The sequence below is a fragment of the Podarcis gaigeae genome (genome assembly GCF_964106915.1).
Source record: "Podarcis gaigeae genome assembly, chromosome: 7".
Lineage (NCBI taxonomy): Eukaryota > Metazoa > Chordata > Lepidosauria > Squamata > Lacertidae > Podarcis > Podarcis gaigeae.
The window spans coordinates 30,259,854-30,281,484 of record NC_139683.1 but is presented as its reverse complement, the minus strand read 5'-3'; the positions used below and the strand labels follow the sequence as shown (position 1 = coordinate 30,281,484).

The following is a 21,631-nucleotide window of genomic DNA, read 5'->3' as shown; positions in this document are numbered from 1 at the left end:
CTCCCACAGCACCTCTGCTTTTCCCCTGAAGATCCAGCAGCAGGGACTTGGAACAACTTCTACCACTAGGATATGAGCTTGAGATTCACTTTTATCTGATTTTCTCTCTCTCTGGTTAACCCTGGTTCCTCAGTACATTACTGCTTTGTTAGACATCTGAGAACTGCAACGTCCTGGGACGTTGAGTGTTAAAAGTGCACAAAGGTTGCAATCCTAACCCACTTACCTGGGAGTTAGCCCTACTGAATTATTTCTGAGTAGAAATGGTTCAGACTACACTGATAGTAGAGTCACAGCCAGTGCTTTTTTTCTGGCACTACACAATGGTAAGCAGTACCGCCACATTTGGGAGGGGGGACAAGGAGGTGGGAAGGCTCTTGGACCACATCAGAGCATTGTGCCTCCTTTCCCAAACCCAGAAAGTGTTTGCCCAACTTAGGGAAGGAGACGTGATGCTCTGACAGATTCTGGAGCCTTGCTGCCTCCTTCCCAAAGTTGGACATGGGAGGCCTCTTCACCTGAGCAGGAACAGTGCCTTGGTAGGTGAGTAGGTGGGCAAGGGAGAGTCAAGCAGCTAACCAGCCCTCAAAGCCCAGAACCCCTTTCTCCCAATTTTTAAAAAGCAAATGTGGAACCAGAAAACATGAGGCATTCTCCATTTCTGAGGCATGTTTGGTGGCAACATGCAAAAATGATTGCTTTGTTGCAGCACCCCATATGTGGAACTTGCTGTCCCAAGAGGTTTGATCATCTTCCACTTTGTGTTCCACCAGCACTTAAAGACTCTTCTTTTAGAGCAGCCTATGATTATGAGTTATTCTCTGGTTAGTACTGGCTCTCTGGACCCCATTTTTAATGCTGCTTCACTGAAACTCTGTTATTAAGGTTCCTCAAAGGGAATTGGTTGGAGGTCACATACAGCCAGAGCCAAGTAAACAAGGAAATTCCTTATTTCTATCCATGCCACCATAATCTCTCTCTTTCTCTTTATTTTTTATAGGGGAGAAGGTATGAAGCAGGGGCGGGGGAAGAGAGAAATAGCTACATAAATCCGGTGACCCTATCCCTATCTTTCTGCTCAGATGTCCTCAACCTGGCAAGGGCAGGAAACCAGGAAGTTCTATTCACCACTGATAGAAGCACCACCTTTGTCCCAGCCTGTACAGCCTCTAGAGGCAATAGGAAAATGGTGGCACAAGGAAAGAGATATATTCCTAGCCACTGCCCCAGCTGGGATGCCAAAGTTCTCCTGAAAAGAAATATTTTAGGGAGTTGCCAAAGTTATTGAGCCGCCATGAACTGGTTAACGTTTAGTTCAGTTTAACAGTGCATGTGGCTCTGGTGATCCTTATGTTAACCCATCTACATGTGCAAGCAAAGGATACGAGTTCATTTAGAAAAAACTGAGTAGACCCTCAGGTACAATGACAATACTGATGGATTGTGTTTTGCAATGACTTGCACACTGGCTCCAAGATGTAAATTCTGCTAGCTAATGCTTAATTGTCTACAGCGCTAAACGAAGACGTACTCCAAAAATGGATACAGATTCATGGTCTCAGCAATTTGGGCAACAGTGTTTTTGTGGAATACCGAGCCACAGAAAGCAGCACCTCAGTTTGCGGCTGAAAATAACTTCTTCAGAACAACAAAGTGGGTGGCAAAACAAAAAGTACACTGTAAGGCAACTAAGCGAATAATATGATGTCCACAGTAGATAAAGAGTTATAATTTCCAAAGTATATACTACTATAAATAAAGTTGGGGAGTTATTTGCTGGAAGAATGCATAGATTCAGCCTGCAATCACACAGCTACTATGTGTGAGTGCTGTAAAAAAAAAGAAAAGCTGTCTATTGCTTGACAGTAGACATACTGGCACCACATGCATTGTTTAGACTAAGAGCTATGGTGAATGTGTAACAGCAGCTCTAAAATACTACCCTCTTTGAATTTAAACTTCTTTAAATATAAAATAGCAACTATTCTCTTAAAAACACATACACTTCTATGATACAGAAACAGGACAAGGAAAACCATCTTGTCAAAGATTTCTTTCTGGGATTTCAGTAGTTTGTGGCTAGAAGCGTAAGCATTACATACTTTATTTGCCAGCAACCATCTCAAGTCACTGAAACTCACACCACTTTTTCTTTTGAGGAGGAAGTTAAGGAAAAATGAACACACACAAAAAGAAACTGTTAATAATCAGATAGCTTTGGTTATTCATTGTTAAAGAGAGAAGAGCTTGCAAGGGTGTAAGTCAGCACATCTATTTAACATATTTTACAAAGCTTAGGAATTCCATCCAGTGAGGAAAGGAACAAGTTACAACAAAACCTTTTTGTTATAGTTTACAATCCTGGTTTACAGACTATTTTTGAAACAAGTTTTCCTTTAAATAGCTTACCTTTTGCACAGACGTTTATCCAAATTTATTTAACTTAAAGTATTTCACTTAAGTCCATGGTTATTACTTGTAAACTAGCTAAAGAATTATAAAGTTTCACAGGCATGTTAGGGGACATGGGGGGGGGCGAGAGTTTCAATCCTTCTTCCTCCTATTTTCTCATCTCCTGACCTCACAAACCAACCCTGCCTACCACTTCCAGTCTCTCCTTCCCTACCTTCAATAGCAACAACAACTTCAATGATGGACAGAAAGATAAGAAACTCTTCTCCAAGCTTCCCATCCTTTCATCCATCAATGTGGGGTTGTGTAGGGAGTCAAGTCTGCTTTACTCCAGTTGACTGTAGCAATTAGTGCAGATCCTCTGAAATGGACTGTGTTACCCACTCTTCAAGCCATGTGCTCAGCTAGCAGACAAAGCACAGGAAATAGACCCAGTACCCATTGGAATGAGAATTCAAAGTGTAACTCTTTCTCTTTGAATGTGATGGAGTGTTGGGAAATAGCTGGTATGTATACAGTGATACCTCGGGTTACATACGGTTCAGGTTACATATGATTCAGGTTACAGACTCTGCTAACCCAGAAATAGTACCTCGGGTTAAGAACTTTGCTTCAGGATGAGAACAGAAATTGTGCTCCGGCGGCACAGTGGCAGCAGGCGGCCCCATTAGCTAAAGTGGTGCTTCAGGCTAAGAACGGACCTCCGGAACAAATTAAGTACTTAACCCGAGGTACCACTGTATTTTAATCTTATCTGACCCCACTGTTACATGGCAAAATTATCTAAAACCAGAGACCCAGAGCCACATCTGTCTAGTTATTTCAATTCGGTCAGCTCTCATCTCCCTTCTGCTCCCCATACCTCAATTCCTAGAACTATCTCAAACCCTAACTTCCCATGAACAGCATAAGAGATCTGTGGGAAGGGCCTCTCTCCAAAATCATTTCTCTCTCTTCTGTTAAGACTTGTTTTACTCAGTTTGCTTTCTACTTTACCCTGTTCCTTCACCCATTCTGTGTCCTGAGGCCCATCTGATGCCTCATGCAATACCTGCTAGAATGCAGGAGCACGTGTGACAGCAGCAGGAGATCATTGCCAGCAACACTATGAGCAGATTTTAAAAGTACTAAAAGCAATCTTTAGCCATAGCTGCCTGTTTTAGCTCCTTCCCTTCTTCTGGAGCCAGGACAAGCAGGAGAAAAATTATACACCTGTACTGCCTCATTAAGAGGCAGAGGGATGAACAGGTTCCTATACTGTCATAGAAGCCTGTCTATGACATTAAATGCAAAGTATCTTTTATGGTCACTTCCCTTAGCAGCTGGAAAGAAAAGAAAAAACAGACTTTTAAGGCAATGTCTAAACCAATGATGAGATTGTGAAGTTTCAATATCTGAGGGTGAACTTGCCTGAAATACATGAATATTCAACTTTTATCACACATAATAATAATAATAATAATAATAATAATAATAATTTATACACTGCCCATCTGGCTGGGTTTCCCCAGCCACTCTGGGCGGCTTCCAACAAAATATTAAAATACAATGGTCTGTTAAACATTAAAAGCTTCCCTAAACTTCCATCATGAATGTTTTACTTACTCGCCATCTACTTCTGGTCGCTTGCATACACAATGAAATTTGCCACCAAAATCTATATACAGATCATCTTCTGTGATGTGGAAAATTTCTCCAATAGCAATTTTGTCTTTGCAAGGTCCCATCTGAATTAAAGGAGAGCGCCTCAACATGGATGCAAAGGATTCCGCCTTCCTGGAAGGAACCTAAATAAAAAAATATTAATTCTTCTTTTAGTTACACATTTGGTGTACCAGCTCATTCAACAAAACACTAAATAAGCATACTTTTGTTTTAGATCATTTGATTCCCAATCTAGAGACAACAATAGGCAGTAATAGCCTACATTCAATGATCCACCTATATAGAGTCAAAAAACTACTGAAACTATTTTTTAAAACCTGCTATGTGGAGAAAAGAGCGGGATTGAGCAATTCCACTTTCACACCAAATGAGTGATTGGTGCTGTCACCAAATGAGTGATTGGTGCAGCTAATAAAGCCACTAGAAAACAGGAAAGTTATCACCCCTCTAAGGAAGCTATCCTAGTGGTGCAAATGCACAAAGCCAAGTAAGTGTCTCTGAGGTTAGGATGCCAACTCAACTGAGTCCTAGAATCCGGTCCATAACCAAGAAAAGAAAAGAGGATTTATGATAACAACATAGTTTTTCCCTTTAAGCCACGGGTAGCTAACCTTAGGCCCTCCAGATGTTACACTCCAATTCCAATCATCCCCGACCAGCATGGGTAAAAGATATGTAACATTTGGAGGGCCAAAGGTTCGCCAACCCTGCTCTAAGTCTGCATGGCTGGAGCAAATACATAGACAAACTTTGAATGTTCATATATTACTTAATATAATATTGATAGAATGAATGAAAATAAGCATACTGTATTAAAAAAGTGCAAACAAATTGAATAACAAGCTTTAAGTGACAAGCCAAGTGGAAACATATATCAGCACCATTCTGCTTTACAAGTACACAACCTCTCTCAAATACTGTCATCAACATTTGGGTAAACAGAATTTTAAAAACCAAAAGAATAACTATGCTAGCACATATCAGCAACAACAGAAACTTCCTTCTACCTTAGAAACTACTTGGTTTATCTGACAAAAGATTTTGTACCATTATTTGGCACATGGTGGTCAATAAACATATTAGTGTATGTACATTTTATATGTATACACAAGCCAACAGCAAATAAAGTTAATAAGGTGAGAACTGAAGGTAATGAGAATACAAACACATTCTGACTCGGAAGAACAATATACAATGGACAATCTGAACATTTGCTGAAGCATGAAACCAAAAATATCCCCTAGATGCTGAAAACACTAGACATAGATACAACCCAACCCAGTAAGAGACATGAGAACCACTCCTAGTCCTTGTTAGCACTGCTTAAAAAATAGCAGTCTGATGTGTTAGGTGTGCCAACAGAAAACAAACAGCAGGAGCAACCTAAGTGAAGTATTGACCTAGAATAATTTGTCAGCTAAATCTGGAGCCAAACTATTCTTATCCAAGATACCATACCATTTGTGTGTGTCATCTTACAAACAAATCACTAGTTTTGAATTAGAAATAAAGGCAACTATAAATATTAGGCACTAACCGATAACCAAATATGATGAGGAATTGCATATGAGTGGGCCAGCAGAGGGTAGATGGAGTGCTAACAACTAACAATTTAAACATCCTTTCTCAGTTCCCACCATAGAAATCAAGTGGGCTGCTACAAGACAGAGCCTCCTCCTCCTCCTGCACATTTAGTATAGAAATGCAGTTTTTCCTCCCTCCTCTGCCAGCCCCCAGTTTGCCATTAAAAAAGTAGTATCCTTATTTGCAAGTAATACAGCAAGAATAAACACATGCATAAAATGAAGTTTTGCAAAGGTATGTTTTTATACATATCTGTAGCTCACACAAACCAGATATATGCAAAGAAAAGTATGCCATACATGCCACTCTAACCAATCTATTACCCTCTAACTGATCTCATACCTCTAACCTCTCCCCATTTTTTTTCTTGTGTCACTTCTTAACCTAAAGACAGGGCCTCATATTTTATGTACTTCGCTAATGTATTTGTCCAAGAAATATTCACCTCATTCTTAGACTTCTGGAGATTAAATATAGCTAGTTTGTAGCTCTGGAAAGTTACATTTTTTCCCTAACACATTAAGAAGCTGTTTGGAGAAGATTTGGGGCTGCTCCACAAAATTACTTTTCTACAGATTTAAGTGGGTCCAACGGTTTTTCAGTACAAAGCAACAAACCAGATTGTATATCTAGCAGCAGTTTGCAAGACCAGAGCCATATTTCCCAGCTGTCACAATCAGAAATATAGCCTGGTTCATATGCTATGCTTGTTTGAGCACACGTCTGAGGATGGCTGCAACTGTTTGAATACCCTAAGATTCCAAGCTGTGACTTGGAAAGGACTTCCAGGACCAAGCGCCACCTTCAGTCTTGTGTACAACTCCATTAAAAGCGAGGTTAAAAATATGTATTTGCCCAATGAAATGCATGTCTGGATTGTGCAAAATGATCCACTGAGAATTGTTAGAAAGTGCTATTTCCTGAGAGGAACTAAAGAGAAAATAACAAGAGACTATGAGAAAAAGATTCCAACACAGACTGGGTATTTCTCTGTTCCTACTTCAAGCTATGAGTTTAAGTGTTAAATTTTCTTTCTATAATTTTCTTTTCTAATTAAAACCTAAATATTGCATATTAGCTGATAAAAAAGAGCTAGAAACAAATACTGTGTTTTATATGCTGAATCTATGCACACTTATTCAGATAATTTGTGCACTATGCCTACTTCAGTGTTGGTGATTCTTGAAGACTGCAGTCTCAAAAGCAAAAACTTATGCAGTCTTTTATTTATTTTGTGTTTATACAAAAATGTATATCCTGCCCATGGTGTTGTCTGTTTATATAAAAACGTATAAGCAAATATACCCAAATGAAGGAGCTTGTATTCCAAAAATTTGGCTTCATTGTGAGTACTTATTCGGTTTCATCATGAATACTAAAAACCGACGGCCCAAAAAACCTGTGAGCTCTATTTTGTTCTGGTACTCGAAACAAATTCCTGCGCTCAGAATTATTTAATTCACAAGACCTATTTAAGCAGTCAAATTATGTGTGTTTAAACAATCAGGCTGATGGGGGGGGGGGGCACTGCCAAGCCCTGACCACTTTGATCTTGTTTACAGCCCTCCACATATTTGACAGAGGTCTGAAGCTCAGAGAACTCTTTCTTCATGGAGGTTCCCTGAACAACAACAAAACAGAATTTACATGTGAGTAATCTAAATGCCCAAATTAGTGTATGTCTCACAGATCCACCACTCCAGTTGGTGGGTAGCAGCATTCTAGTAGAAATCTATTCAGTAGATTCTACGAGCTTGAAATCTGCTCATCCCTATTTTACACTACCTACCAAGGCTGCAGCCATGTACACTCTGACCTGGGAATAAGCCACATTGGGCAATAACCGGGGCTTACGCCCAAGTAAACATGCACAGACTCAGATCTTCCCGACTTGGAAACCAGTCCCACTACGTTCGACGAGCTTAAATGGTAAATGTACCCCAGACTTTTAAAAACAACCCCTATGTCAGCTGTGTCCCATTGCTGACAGAGGAGAAGAGCGTGGAGAGATAAAGGTAAAGGGACCTCTGACCATTAGGTCCAGTCGTGGCCGACTCTGGGGTTGCGGCACTCATCTCGCTTTATTGGCTGAGGGAGCCGGTGTACAGCTTCCGGGTCATGTGGCTAGCATGACTAAGCCGCTTCTGGCGAACCAGAACAGCGCACTGAAAAGCCGTTTACCTTCCCACCGGAGCAGTACCTATTTATCTACTTGCACTTTGACGTGCTTTCGAACTGCAAGGTTGGCAGGAGCAGGGACCGAACAACAGGAGCTCACCCCGTCGCGGGGATTCGAACCGCTGACCTTCTGATCGGGAAGTCCTAGGCTCTGGTTTAACCCACAGCACCACCCCCGTCGCTTACCTACAAGCAAATGTGGAAACCTAAGGCTACAACTCTCTTGTGTATTTTACCAGGGGGTAATTAATTACTCCATATAACTCTGCGGGAGCGGCTTCCGAGTAAACGCGCGCACACGTGTCCAGGCAGTACCTCTCAGAAGCAAATGCGAGAGGGAAAAGAGAGGCAAAGAAGGGACTGGGAGGAGGGGAGGGGAGATTCCCACACAAAAAAGCATCCACTGACACACATCCACTAGCAGGGCCGGGTTTGTCGCCCTCCGCCCCGGAACAAACTCAAGCCATGCTAGAAGGAAGCAGGGGGAGGGTAAGAAGGGATGCACGTCCGAACGCGCCGCACCTCGCTTCCGCCGCCTCCTGGCCCCGAAAGACCTTGGCGCCGCCAGCCAACTGCCGTTCCTGTAGCCCCGCAGAGGACTCGCGCCTCTAACAAAGAGGCTCTCAGGTGTCTCGCGACGATAACGGCCGCCGCCATGGCAAACACCTGCCACGCGCTTTCCAGTCAGCCAAGCTCCTGCGCCGGAAACAGTCCCTTCTCAAAGCCCGCCCCCGAGAGGCAGAAAGGCTTAAACGTATCTGGGCCTCACGCCGGAAGTAGCCTAGGGAGGCACAACCCTTCTCACTGCAGTTCCGCCCGAATGAAGTTCCGTAGCAACCAACCCGCGCGTCAGCGACGGCCGTTGACGCCCGCCCCTTCCCTTGAGGAGAAATCACGCCAGGAATCATCTCGTCACGTGGCCGACCACGCTCGCGATGCGGAAAGGAGCTTAAGTGTCTTGGCTTTGTGAACGCCGACAGCCTGTTGAGAGAGAACCGCGCATGCGCTTAAGCCAGACAGCAAGCTTGCTTATTTACTTATGGGAGCTGTAGCTACCAGTTACTTAATGGGCCATTTAGACATTGTAGAATGTAGATCCTTATATAGAAAGACACGAGGGAGGAAGGAGCAACCTCTGGAACTTAAGAGCAGAAATGCAAAAAAAATATATAAAATAGGGTGGGGACGAGGACAGGGGGGGGTGTTTGAACCCCAGAATAGCTCACTATAGATGCTGACCAAGGGTGGAAGGAAGAAGGGCAAAGTGAGGTTTGGAGAATCCTGGAACAGGGCCTGAAGCTCCACACAGGAGCATCCCCACACTGCAACATTTTGTTGCAGATCTCACCTATGACAGGGTATAGAGAAAATGGAGAATATACAGAGCTACTGTCTTTTTTATTTTATTTTGTCCTTTTTCCCACAATGTAAAATCATTCTAATGCTACTTAAAATAGCAGTAAAATTATACCAATAGTCGTACCTTGGTTCTCAAACGTTTGACTTCTGAAAATGTTCGAAAACTAAGGTGCAGCTTCTGATTGGCTGCAGGAGCTTCCTGCACTCAATCAGAAGACGTGTCGGACATTCGGCTTCCAAAGAACATTTGCAAACCAGAACACTTGCTTCCGGGTTTGTGGCGTTCAGGAGCCAAAACGGATGAGTACCAAAGCGTTCCGAGAACCAAGGTACGACTCTAGTCTACAAACATTAGCCCCAATGAAGCCACTTACTAGTATGTATATTCCACCTTTTCAAGAAGCTTAAGGTACCATCCCCGATTCTGTCCCCCTTTATTCTCATGACAAGCTTATTGAAATACTTTATTGTCATTGTACAACTTGTACACAGTGAGATTACACAAGCACCCCACCCCCAGTTCTCTTAGCCTTAATTCCCCTAGTTTACCTGAAAGTCAGTTGCCCTGTTGTCATCTTTTCATTCAGCAGCCTAACAACTCACATAGAAGCTGTTCTTTACCCTGTTGGTGTGACTAATCATGCTTCTATATCTTCTGCCTGAGGGCAGGAGATCAAGAAAGAGCTGGCCAGGGTGTGAATCTTCCCTGAGAATTTTCCTCACTCTCCTGAGGCAACATTATGAGGTACATGAGGCTGAGATCAGGGCTAGCACAAGAGATTTCACCACCACTGCCACTCTTACTCATCCACTTCTCCTACTGGCCGTGGTTATAGCTCCTTCACCTGAGTTACTTTGTTTTGTTGCTGCTAGATTGGTGGAGAACAATTGCTGGGAACAGCAAGTGGGGAGAGTGCTATTGCACACAGGTCCTGTTTGAAAGCTTCCCATAGGCATCTGGCTGGGCATTGCGAGAAAGAATTGCTGGACTAATGGGCCATTGGCCTAACCCAGCTTGCTCCTTTTTATGACCCTCTTGAGCCAGGCAGGCAAGATGTGGAGTCCTGTCACTGTTAAACCAGCAGTAGCATACCAAGAAGAAGAAATCTCCTTACAAACAATATGCCTGCTTCAGTCTGCCCAATGGTATGCTCAGTTTTGTATATAGCTTTTGACCAGCCTCTATAGATCAGGTTGCCATGAGCATATACCCCAGGCCTCTGGTAATGGCCCCTGAACCGAAACAGGTTCTCCAATATTGTGCTGCATTTTGCAGAAGACTAAAACAGAGCTAGATTTGTTGTGCATATTGCGCATGTTGTGCTCCAAAACCCAGTGTTACTTGAGAGACATCACCACTCCTCTCTAAGGCCAGAGGGGTGCATGTGCCAGAGGAAGTAGGGGAAGGGTGGGTAACTATCACAAATGGCCCCAAGTATGGATCTGTTAGTTACTATAATGCAGGGGTAATTAACCTACGGTCCTGCATGTGGACTACACCTCACATCAATCCTACCCAACATGGGCAATGGTCTGGGATAATGGGAGTTGTAGTCCAACAACAATGAATTACAGTGGTACCTCGGGTTAAGAACTTAATTCGTTCCGGAGGTCCGTTCTTAACCTGAAACCGTTCTTAACCTGAGGTACAACTTTAGCTAATGGGGCCTCCCGCTACTGTTTTAGTCTTCTCCAAAATGCAGCACAATATTGGAGAACCTGTTCTCATCCTGAAGCAAAGTTCTTAACCCGAGGTACTATTTCTGGGTTAGCAGAATCTGTAACCTGAAGTGTCTGTAACCTGAGGTACCACTGTACAAGGGTCCACCACATGAATTTGAAATCTAGGTAAGTTCTAAGTCAACTTTTGAAGAACAGTGTCAAATACTTTATATAAGTAGGTGATATAGGTTGGTGCACTGCACTGAATGTTAATCATAGTTTAAGTATAATGAATCCCACCACCTTGAATTGTATTATGTTTGCTATTTTCCATTGCCCTGATACTGTTTTATTAAACAGGACTAACTTCAAGACAAAAATGGGGGGGGGGGGAGAAATTGTTGATTCCCAAGAATTTGTGCACAGGCGTCTAACCCTATGGCACTAGCAGAGCAAGACTGTAGAGGACTATAGTTATGAACTGTACTTGTGATCCTTCTGTTACCGAAAAATTGGGATATTAAAGTAACAGAAGTAGATGCTTGGTTGGTTTCAGCACAAGACATAAACCTGCCTGACACATTACTTTTTCAAAAGTTTAGAAAAACAAAACGCCCTCTTGCTGTTGTAAATATAATGGTTTAGCTCAATATCTTCATTTAAAATAGTTTGTTCAAGTGCTTCCACCTTGTGGCTACTGTGAGACTAGCCTATTTTAGGTATGATTAAAAGGTAAAGGTACTCCTGACTGATAGGTCTAGTCGCCGACTCTGGGGTTGCGCGCTCATCTTGCTCTATAGGCCGAGGGAGCCGGTGTTTGTCCGCAGACAGCTTCCAGGTCATGTGGCCAGCATGACTAAGCTACTTCTGGTGAACCAGAGCAGCGCACAGAAATGCTGTTTACCTTCCCGCCAGAGCTGTACCTATTTATCGACTTGCACTTTGACATGCTTTCGAACTGCTAGATTGGCAGGAGCTGGGACCAAATAACGGGAGCTCACCCCATCGTGGGGATTTGAACTCCTGACCTTCTGATTGGCAAGCCCTAGGCTCTGTGGTTTAGACCACAGCGCCACCCGCATATGATTAAGTTCCTTATATTTAAAACAGTGTGTAAGACCTAAATATTTTTGGAGACAGAGTAAGCGTTTTAGGTGGAGGACAGGTAAGTATAACAACACTCAATAACAATCAAGACCCAAAGCTTGATACCCAATTCTCTGGACTTTTTTCTCCCAATCAAATCCTGGAATTCCAGTACTTACTTGGTATATGACCATTCTTTGAAACTGAAAATGGATCCAAACTGAAACTGATGTCCAGACATGACTTTTGAGAATGTGACCTAAAACAGCATCCCATCACGATATCTGGGTGCCCAGGTTGCATCAGTGAGCAAAATGCTCGCTCCTCCTCCAACCCCATCTAGAAAGGAGGTGCTCTCTCAAATGCATATTTAGAAGCTCTACTTGAGATCTTCATTTGAAAAGGGTAACCTTGTTTAAAAGACACAAGCCAACTCAAAGTAGCATTTTACATTTGAGAAGACAATGCTTTTATTTTAACAAGTAATCAAGTATTGAGGCTAAATCTGAAATGCTACAGAACGCTGTCAAATACAGCAAAATTGCTTAATAGGCATTATTTGTGGCAGCTCTGGTGCAGCTATAAAGATGAAGCCTAAGTTGCAATGCACCTTTTAAGAATGTGTTCTAGTTCATTTCAAGCTTTGTGATTAATGTGGCAAAACACTTCTCCTAAATATAACCTTACAGTGTGCCAGAAATTTGTCTAATGCAGGCACATAGTATACATACAAGGTGGGAGTGCATTTAGCTTCTAGGAAGCCAAGTCTTTTTACAAGATCAGCAACAGGTTTTAGTTAAGAGAACATTTTTAAGCATAGAAAGAGTTGACCATGCTCATTTTTGTATTTCCAGGCTGTGAGATTGCCCACTTTATCTTATTCCAATCTTCCACTGCAGCCAATTCAGAGCTTGGGTCTATATTGCCTACATTCCAATGTGCATTTCCCTCAAATGGAAATGCATAGCCGACTTTGCACTGTTGGTACCATACACTTAATTTATTGATTGATTGAGAGGGAGGAGTGTTATAAGCAGCAGAAATAACATGGACTTTTAGTCGAATGTTCCTTTTCATCAACTAGCAAGCGGAAGGGAGCAACCATTTTATTTTTATAAGTATGGTGCCTCTAAACCACTCCCTTTGCAGTAGGCTTTCAGCCTAAATAATTTATGTTAACAGCCTGCCTCATTTTACATTTTGGAAGTCAACTTCTAATACCCAGAAGAAAACATCATCTCTGCTATTTCAGTTCAGTTCAGAGAAGTTTACTATCAGGATTTTTATTTTTTTAGGGAAACCATAAAAATAGTGAATGTTTGTTGGAATCGCCCTACTTTCAGTGCCCACTTACCAAGACCACAACACGTACACTGAGAACTTAACATTGCAATATCAAAGCAAACTTATTCTGCCTGTGGAACCTCTTGCAACAAAACCAGTTAAAGGTACACACTTAAAACAACAATGAAGTTTTCAAAGGTTTTGGCAGTGAATTAAGTATGAAGAGACATGGCATGAAGCAACTGCTATTCGTCCCAGCATCCATCATATACAGTGTTGAGTTTCCCATTTCTAAACCTTTTGCAAAACCTTAATGATTTCTTTGGACCAGAAATAAATCTTTTTAAATACTCAAAATGCATAAAAATTCCCCATCCCACAGATAACATAGGCAAGAGTGTATTTTACGGTTTCAAAAATACTCTGAACCTATAGAAACGATTTACATTGAACAGCTATAAAGCTAAGTGCTAAACAGAAGGACATCCTGGAAGAGTCTACAGCAGAGGTGTTGTGCTTCAGCATTTGCTTGCAGCATCTGGCAGTGGGTAGCACAAGGAAGGCAGGACAATCATTGAGTCTCCTCTTCAGTCTGCTTTGTAGTAGCTTCTGTGGCACTGGCATTGGCAGCAGAGTTCAAGACCTCTCCAAAGTCACCCCCAGCAGGCTTGGTTCCCCCAACCTTATACTGAAGAGAGATTTAGAGACTTCAGATTACACTCTTTAGAAGTTAAACTGCAATTATGGTTAACAGCCCATGGCTATATACCCAAATATTATTTCTCTCTGTCTCTCTGTGCAATCCAAGTTTAGACAGCAAGGGAACCCAGGTGCTTCCCATAGCTGTCTCACAATTATGAAACTTCCTTCTCTCAATGTCCAAAGCAGAAGCCTGAATACAGAATGTTATTCTTCATGCAGTAATTAATGGGGCAATTTAAAATCCATTATGTATTTCTATTGGGAACAGTCTCAGTTCTGAGCTTTCAGAAAACAGACTGATACAACTGAATAAAGTGTGTACACATGAGCATCTTAGCATACAGATTAAGTTTAGCTCCAGCAATAGTAGAGGAAACTTTGTAGTAAAATACCAGAGGTAGATAAATGATGTAATCCCCAATTTGACGTGCAACCTGTTAAAACAACCATCTCTGTGCCTTATAGATAAGGTAGAAAGATGGTTATGCCAATTTGCATAATTATGGTTGCAGAAATGCTACACCTGGACAGACATACTAAAAAAAAATCCAGTAAGGTCAGTAGCTAAAATGCTGCCCAGTAAGATTTATTTTCTTTGCTTTCATGAGTTCTTTTAAAAGGCACATAATAATAATGATATTACGGGTGTACAAAATTTATATAAATCAGTTATAATTTTAGTAGCCTACCTTAAGCATATCCTCAGGGTGTAGATGCACACAAGGCATTGCATAAGCTAATGTCCTAATTCAATGCAAGTTTGACTTCCTGAGAGTTTCAACTGTGCTTCAAATTGGTATATGGGGAGAGAAAGGGGGAAACTAACACTGTCCTGCTAATGCATTTCTCAGGCTGTTTTTACTGAGCACACTTCATTCTGGTCCCCTTAAGAACCAATAACCTGTCCTCTGTTTTCTCTTCCAACAATGCGGAAGTTAAGCTTTATTTAGTTCCCAACAGTATGGTACTGCTAGTAGACACCATAGTAGTTAAATGTTCTCCATTGTTCCAAGGAAGCAGAATACCTACAGATCAAGTATTCTTAGAAATCTCAGCTAATTTTTAAATTTTATTTTAAGAATGAAGTTTGTCGTTAGATTTACCTTTAAGTTTTCCACTTTTTCTTCAAAGGACTTGAATGTTGGGGAATTTCTATTCAGGAAAGAAAACAAGAGTTACATTTCTTGTTTGGCCTTAGAAAATGTATATGCAATGGCCAACCACTTAAAGAAAAGCTTGAAGAGCAGAACAGTACTTTTAAGATGCAGCTATGGTGCCAGTCAATAGCCTGCAAAATTTCCTTTTTTATATTTCATTATTTTCCAGCCCAATCCTATACACCAGGGGAGGGAAAACTAGATCTGGCCAGTGGGCCAGATTCTGACACACACGCTCCCTGGGGGCACTTGCCAGACAAGTTGGGCCACCCACCTCAATCATCTGTTGTCAGATTAAACATTTCCGTTTACAGATCAGCTTAACCTCAAACTGGGCTGCTAAGAAAGTTCTGTGCAGCTGATCTTAGTAAGAGCTTCAGTCAGCACCAATCAGTTGAACGCTGGAGTGTAGCCTATCCCACCTTGCATTTGGCACCAAATATATAATACACCAAATGAAAACCCCATTTGCCAAGAAGCCATAGGCAGCACACTTGAAAGATCCCAATTATTCCTTTGTTTTATTTAGGTTTGTTTCTCCACCCCCTACAACAGACATCATATACGATGCTATGCATCACATACGATACCGTGTGATGTTCTCCACAGCTGGTATTTGCAGTTATGCAGAAGCACATAGGTCAAATGAAACTATCTATCTATCTATCTATCTATCTATCTATCTATCTATCTATCTATCATCTATCTATCTATCTATCATCTATCTATATCTATATCTATCTATCTATCTATCTATCTATCTATCTATCTATCTATCTATCTATCATCTCCTTTCCCACCTTCCTTACTCTAACAGAAGTCCACAGAATCAGTGGTGACAACGCAGGGTATGTTCCTGCTTCAATACAAAATGGCATTACTCAAACACTCTATATGGGGCAAGTCAAATACACCCTTACCTGTTTTAAATATGCATTTGCAGCAATCAATATTATTTGTCCCTGCTTACATTAGAATAGGAACCGAAACTTAATGCAATTACATACATTACCTCATAGCAGGCATGCTAATTGAATGTTGTAGACAACGTATACTACACGGCAGCGTTAAAAGAAAGGAGAATCAATCAGATTATGAGGAGACGTTTGCCATGTCCCTGCCATTTCGTGTAGCAAAACATTATCAGAATATTTATCCAACACACTCAAAACAGGCATGCAAATCTGTCACCATGCACCACTAAGAGGCAAGCAGTAGCAACATATAAGCACATCATGCTAGGTTAGTAAACAAACTCCACAGGGTGGTTCTTAAAGTAACTGATCAGATTTAGTCAAGAATGCCAAACATTACAGATTAATCAGATGGGTGTAAACTTCAGGAGTAAGTACACCCAGAATTTTAAAACCTTAACCTAGGGATATAAACATGATTCAGCATATTAGTCATATCAATGTGTTTTCAGAATGGGGCCAATCAGCTTCTGCCAAAAACCACTCCTCTTTTTATATTAGCACTTTATGTTCATGTTCTTTATAGTATATTTATGTTCATCCTCACAACCATCCTACAGGATATACCAGGCACCTATTATTTTATCTGTTCACCCAGCCTGGAAAAGTGCAAGGAAGAATCGGACCTGGACTATCAATAACTATACAGTGGATCACAATAGCTTTCAGTATACTAATAATGCTTGTTCCTTCAGCAACACAGGAGTAGATAATGCCTTGGGGCAGTCACTACACTGTTATGGTGAGCTGTTACTTTATAGGCCGTTAGATGCTGCCAAGCCTATCCAGATTTAGTGATGCGGTTGTTAAACAAGTCAGTTTTATGACATGTTCCAGATGATCAGGAAGCTAAAACAAAGCTATAGAAAGCTTTCAGTTCATAGCAAGGGACAGGTTGTTCTACAGAAACGCTTTCCATCTAGAGAAAAAGCAAAAATGGTTCTCACTTAAGCTGGTCCGAATGTTTCAATTATGTTCCTATATAAACTATTTCTATATACAGTTTGGGCAACACCAATTAGTCTGCCAACTACTAGCTCCATAGGGTTGAGTCCAACTAAGTCATGATTAACTTCTGAACTGATTTCAATGGGTCTGCTCAAAGAGTATGATTTAGCGTGATACAAACCATGGTTCACACTGTAGGTTGTCTTCTACCTTGGAGTTTAAGTAACTGGGTCATATTTTAACATCTGATTTTTTTTAGCCTTGTGAAGACTGCTAACAGCTCCTCTGAATGCTGGGCATAGAGAACCAAAACCCCACCACCTATGTAATAGGAAGTTGGCATTCATACCACCACATATACCCCAAAAGTGAGTCAAGGTGCATGTGTGAACATGCACCTCTAACTCACCACATCATTTCCCCCAGGCGCATCAGTGCTTAACCCAGGCATAGGCAAACTCAGTCCTCCAGATGTTTTGGGACTACAACTCCCATCATCCCTGACCACTGGCCCTGTTAGCTAGGGATGATGGGAGTTGTAGTCCCAAAACATATGGAGGGCCGAGTTTGCTTGACCTCTCATTTTCACCTTTTAACATCTATTCACTTCCTTGCCCTATCATCTTGGTTGCCACTTTCTCTCACACATAAGCTCTTTTCTGTTTTCCTCTTCCTGATTTCCCAGCTGTTCTGCTCTTTGGTGATGAAGCAGCCTCAAGGTTGTCAGGTAGCAGCCCCAGTTCTGCCGCTATCCCTGCATCCCCTTGACCTATATTGCCACAGATCCAATTTCTCTCAAAAGTGCTGCACAATCATTGACAACAGAACTGGAAAGAATACAGCATACTTTCCACTTGCTTAGGGCTGGGATTTGTACCAGGTGTTAAAAGACAAGCTATCCTCCTCGAAATGCTTACTGTACTACAGCACACCCCAGGGGGCCATAGTTCAGTGGTAGAGCATTTGCTTTGCATGCAGAATGTGCCAGCATCAATCTACTGCACCTCCAAAGTAAGGCTGTGAGAAACCCTGCCTGAAATCCACTGCCGGTCAGTGTAGACAACACTGAACCTAATGGACCAACTGGTTATGATTCAGTATAAAGAAACTTCCAATGTTTCTAAAGGAATATAGTGCCCAGCGTTGCAAGTGAGCAATAGTCAAAACTGCTAAGAATTAAAAGGTAAAATCTTTTTTGGTTATTGTGATCCTGCACAGGGAGGTTCAGCAGACACATCGTTTGCTTTTCATTCTTCCAGTGCCGCCATCCAAAGGAGGATTATCTTGCCTCTGTTCTTGTTTGGTGCCCAGGTATCTCACTGTGGAGGCAACAGAAATCTCCCTCTTCAGATGTTCCACTGGAAGAATGTGTTATGTGCCCAGCACTATCCCCTTCTACTTTCCCCAGCAGGTCTGGAACATTCAGTCATATAATAGAAGGAACTAGAGAGGGGACAGGAAAAATACCTGAGTTTTAGGTAAATAAGAAAAGATATTGCTCATTTCTGTGCTGAAATTCTGCTCCAGTAAAGTAGAAGAGTATTATCACTGCACAAGTGGAAGTCCTTGCACAGGGCTTCCACTAAGAGGACTCCTTGGTTGCTAGGGGCAACGAAACTGTTCTCGCTAAGACTCTCTTAACACTAACTACAAAGTCAATCTGCTGTTATTGGATCGTTGGTAACATTCCCTTGAAACAGGCTATTCAATATGTTTTAAGTGCTCAATCCAGGGGAAGCTTGGTTCATAGGAACTTGCAAAAATTAGTAAAACAATTCAAACCAACATATGTAACTATCAAATAAGAGGTCTAACATTTCTGGTACATCTTGTGACTGAGAGGTGGCAAAACCTGGGGTAGACCTGACCTCTGAGAAACCTGTATTCAAGGTCTATCTCTCTGTTTGGCTCTCAACAGGTAAGGCACCTGTCCATGGATGGATGGGTGTGGCATCCTTCCACTCACCACAGAAACCCTCTGTTCTTTCCCTGGCTCCCTTCACCTCTTCCATTCCTTATTTAATTGCATTGCTATTGCAATCAACTTCACAGGGCTCTCCCCCCTCCCCTGAATTTCACATATTATATATGGCTAACAACATTGAAGTGCTCTTCAGAGTTGCCATATGCTACCTCCCACGTCTTTTCCACAAATGGGTCTTCTCTGTGGACAACTTCATTGGATATAACCTAGTATTTCTAATAATCTATTAAACACTTTTTTTAAAAAAAAAAAAGTTTTTTGTGGTGGGGAAGGAAAACTACTTTAGCCCTCTTCAAGTTACCCAGTATTATGGTCAGTCAGGAGCTATTCACTAGACAACAGAAAGACTACTTGCATGCTCTACAGCAACTTTTCACAATCTTACCTAAAGGAATGTGTAAATGCGTGCACTCTGTAGGACACCAAGCAAACATTTAAAAATAAAGAGAAAGTTCCAGTATAAACACACAGGGATTTTCACAGTAAAAGTAGTGAGCTTGAGGTAGGGCACTTATATGTTAACTGACTACACTCCAGAAGAAAACGCAGCAACAGAAGTGAAGGGTTCGTTTTCTGCAATGAAATCTAGCTCTGAGATTCAGCAGTTCCAAGGAAATATTGTGCAATTAAATGCAAGTGATTTTAATTCTGAGTGAAGATATCTGAGTGCAAGCACCCACAAACTGAAATAAGATGCAAATTTTTGTGTCGTCTACACAAAAAGCTGCCCAGAGTGTAACGAAGAACCCAAACTTAGCTTAGTGCAGGCTCCCAAAGAGGAAATTGCAGCCACTTTGCCCCTCCCCAGTCCTTTTTTGCTGCCATGTTGAGCTGGACAGAACTAAGCCAAGCTTAAACACAAGCCCAGATTGGGACACCATGCTAAGCTCCCTGTATATTAGCCATGGGTGCAGCCAAAAGCAAGCTGGTTACAGCTTGTTTAATGACATGTCCAGGTTCGGGTGACATGCTAAGCTAAACCTTATTGCAGTGCAACAGCTATAAAAGGACCAAGGAGGAGCAATGCGACTGCAAGCTCTTCAAGCGTCCACATCTTCATACATTCATGTTCAGTCAAAGTTTGGCTTAACTTGACATGCAAACCAGGTCACTGTGCGGCTGCTGTTATACCATTAGGTTTCATCACAAGTTCCCACCACCACTGCTTTAATGAAGAAAAACAACTGGGCCCTTCAACCTCAGAAGCAATGCAAATATTTTAAATCTTAAAAAAAAAGCTTCCAGGATATAGAATCCAAAGTTACAGTTCACACATGCTCTGCTAAGGATACCTAGAGATGTTACAACCCAACACAAGCACGTTCCATCCCTCACCCCCAGAAAACCTCACCAACAGTACAAAACATATAAACAGAATAAAAGATAAGAAGTTTTGTAAGCCACAATTCTAGGAGGGGAGTTAGTTTTCACAAAAATGCAGGTACTCAGAACGTTCCTGATTTATTTCTATGTGCCTGGGATTCATGCAGCTCTCACATGCTTGCTTTCGGTAGCTTGATGGCTACTCTCTTTCCCGGTGTACAAGTAACCGAAGAAGAGAGAACATGCAACTTGTTTAACCCCATTCCAACTGATGTTTTATTCCCTACTGCCTACCCTCCTCCAACATGATTACATCAAAAAAGGAACATCTAGATGCAGGAGCTCTCCAGGATTAGTCTTATCAATTCAGTACAGTACCGGCCCAGCTATTAGGTAGGTTGAGGCGGTGTGCTTCAGATGGCAGATTTTGGGGTTTCGTTAAAGAGAAGCACAATGTAGCGATAGCTTTGTTAACACTCGGGAAGGAAATGCAATTTGCAGTCTCAGGCACCTAATTATCTTGGGAAGTGAACTGAATAGGAGGAACCAAATCAAGGCACATTGGGAAGATGCAAGTCTCAATGTGGATCACTATTAGTCCATTCAATCGACTGGGGACCATTTCACATGTAAGTGGCACAGTCCCCACCCACCCATTAAAAAAATAGAATGCCATTAGCACAAGGCCAGAGGTGGTAGTTCCCTGCTTGTTCATGTCAAAATAAATAGCTTAGTTATGGAATCAAGCTGTCAGTTCCCAGCTGCAATCCACAAACTCTGCACTCCTGGAAGGGTTTGCAATTTTGTGTTTGGCACTGCTGAAACCCTATGCAGTGTAAACAGATACTACTACAGGCGAGGGGAAAACTAAAGTCATACTTCACATCTTCCAACTTCTTCGTTATTGCAGAGCCAACTGTTGAGAATGCAGCAGAAGCTTTCTGCCCAGCTTGAGACAGTGTTTCTGATGTCTTCTTATACCTAAATTTAAAAAAAGAGTTAACCTATTATCACAATTCTCAAACACCTGCACCACAAGTGTTGGAACAGGCATACGTATTACTTTGCTCCTAGTGCACTTGAAATTAAGAAGTCATGCATTGCTAGTAAGGCAGCTTATATAAGCTTCTTCAATCCTTAGCATTTCCAGTGAACACTAGCTTCGGTACATCAAATTTATCTGAAAAGTTAGCTTTTGTATCCTGCGTCCCTTTCCTCTATCAAAATGAGAGAAACTGGGTTTAGAACTCTTTCCTCTTTTTTTTGGTAAAAGTGGCATAACTAACAAGTCACAACAAGGCATCTATAGGAGA

At 41.7% G+C, this 21,631-nt stretch overlaps 2 protein-coding genes across 3 annotated transcripts in view; both read right to left on the bottom strand.

The window, feature by feature from the left end:
- The window catches only part of MRPS28 (mitochondrial ribosomal protein S28), a 29,460-nt gene extending 20,804 nt beyond the window's left edge, over positions 1-8,656 (bottom strand). Inside the window, exons 1-2 of the mRNA XM_083748129.1 lie at positions 8,362-8,656; positions 4,018-4,199 (exon numbers count right to left, since the gene is read on the bottom strand). Of these exons, the coding sequence (XP_083604255.1) occupies positions 4,018-4,199; positions 8,362-8,496 (317 nt within the window). The 5' untranslated portion in view covers positions 8,497-8,656. The remainder of the gene's footprint in view (positions 1-4,017; positions 4,200-8,361) is intronic.
- Positions 8,657-12,391: 3,735 nt separating this feature from the next.
- The window catches only part of LOC310848680 (tumor protein D52-like), a 34,848-nt gene continuing 25,608 nt past the window's right edge, over positions 12,392-21,631 (bottom strand). The window contains exons 4-7 of one of the 2 annotated variants that reach the window (XM_083748094.1): positions 21,198-21,299; positions 16,102-16,143; positions 15,036-15,084; positions 12,392-13,918 (exon numbers count right to left, since the gene is read on the bottom strand). In XM_083748094.1, the coding sequence (XP_083604220.1) occupies positions 13,802-13,918; positions 15,036-15,084; positions 16,102-16,143; positions 21,198-21,299 (310 nt within the window). In that variant the 3' untranslated portion in view covers positions 12,392-13,801. The remainder of the gene's footprint in view (positions 13,919-15,035; positions 15,085-16,101; positions 16,144-21,197; positions 21,300-21,631) is intronic. The other variant, XM_083748095.1, reaches the window with a different exon arrangement.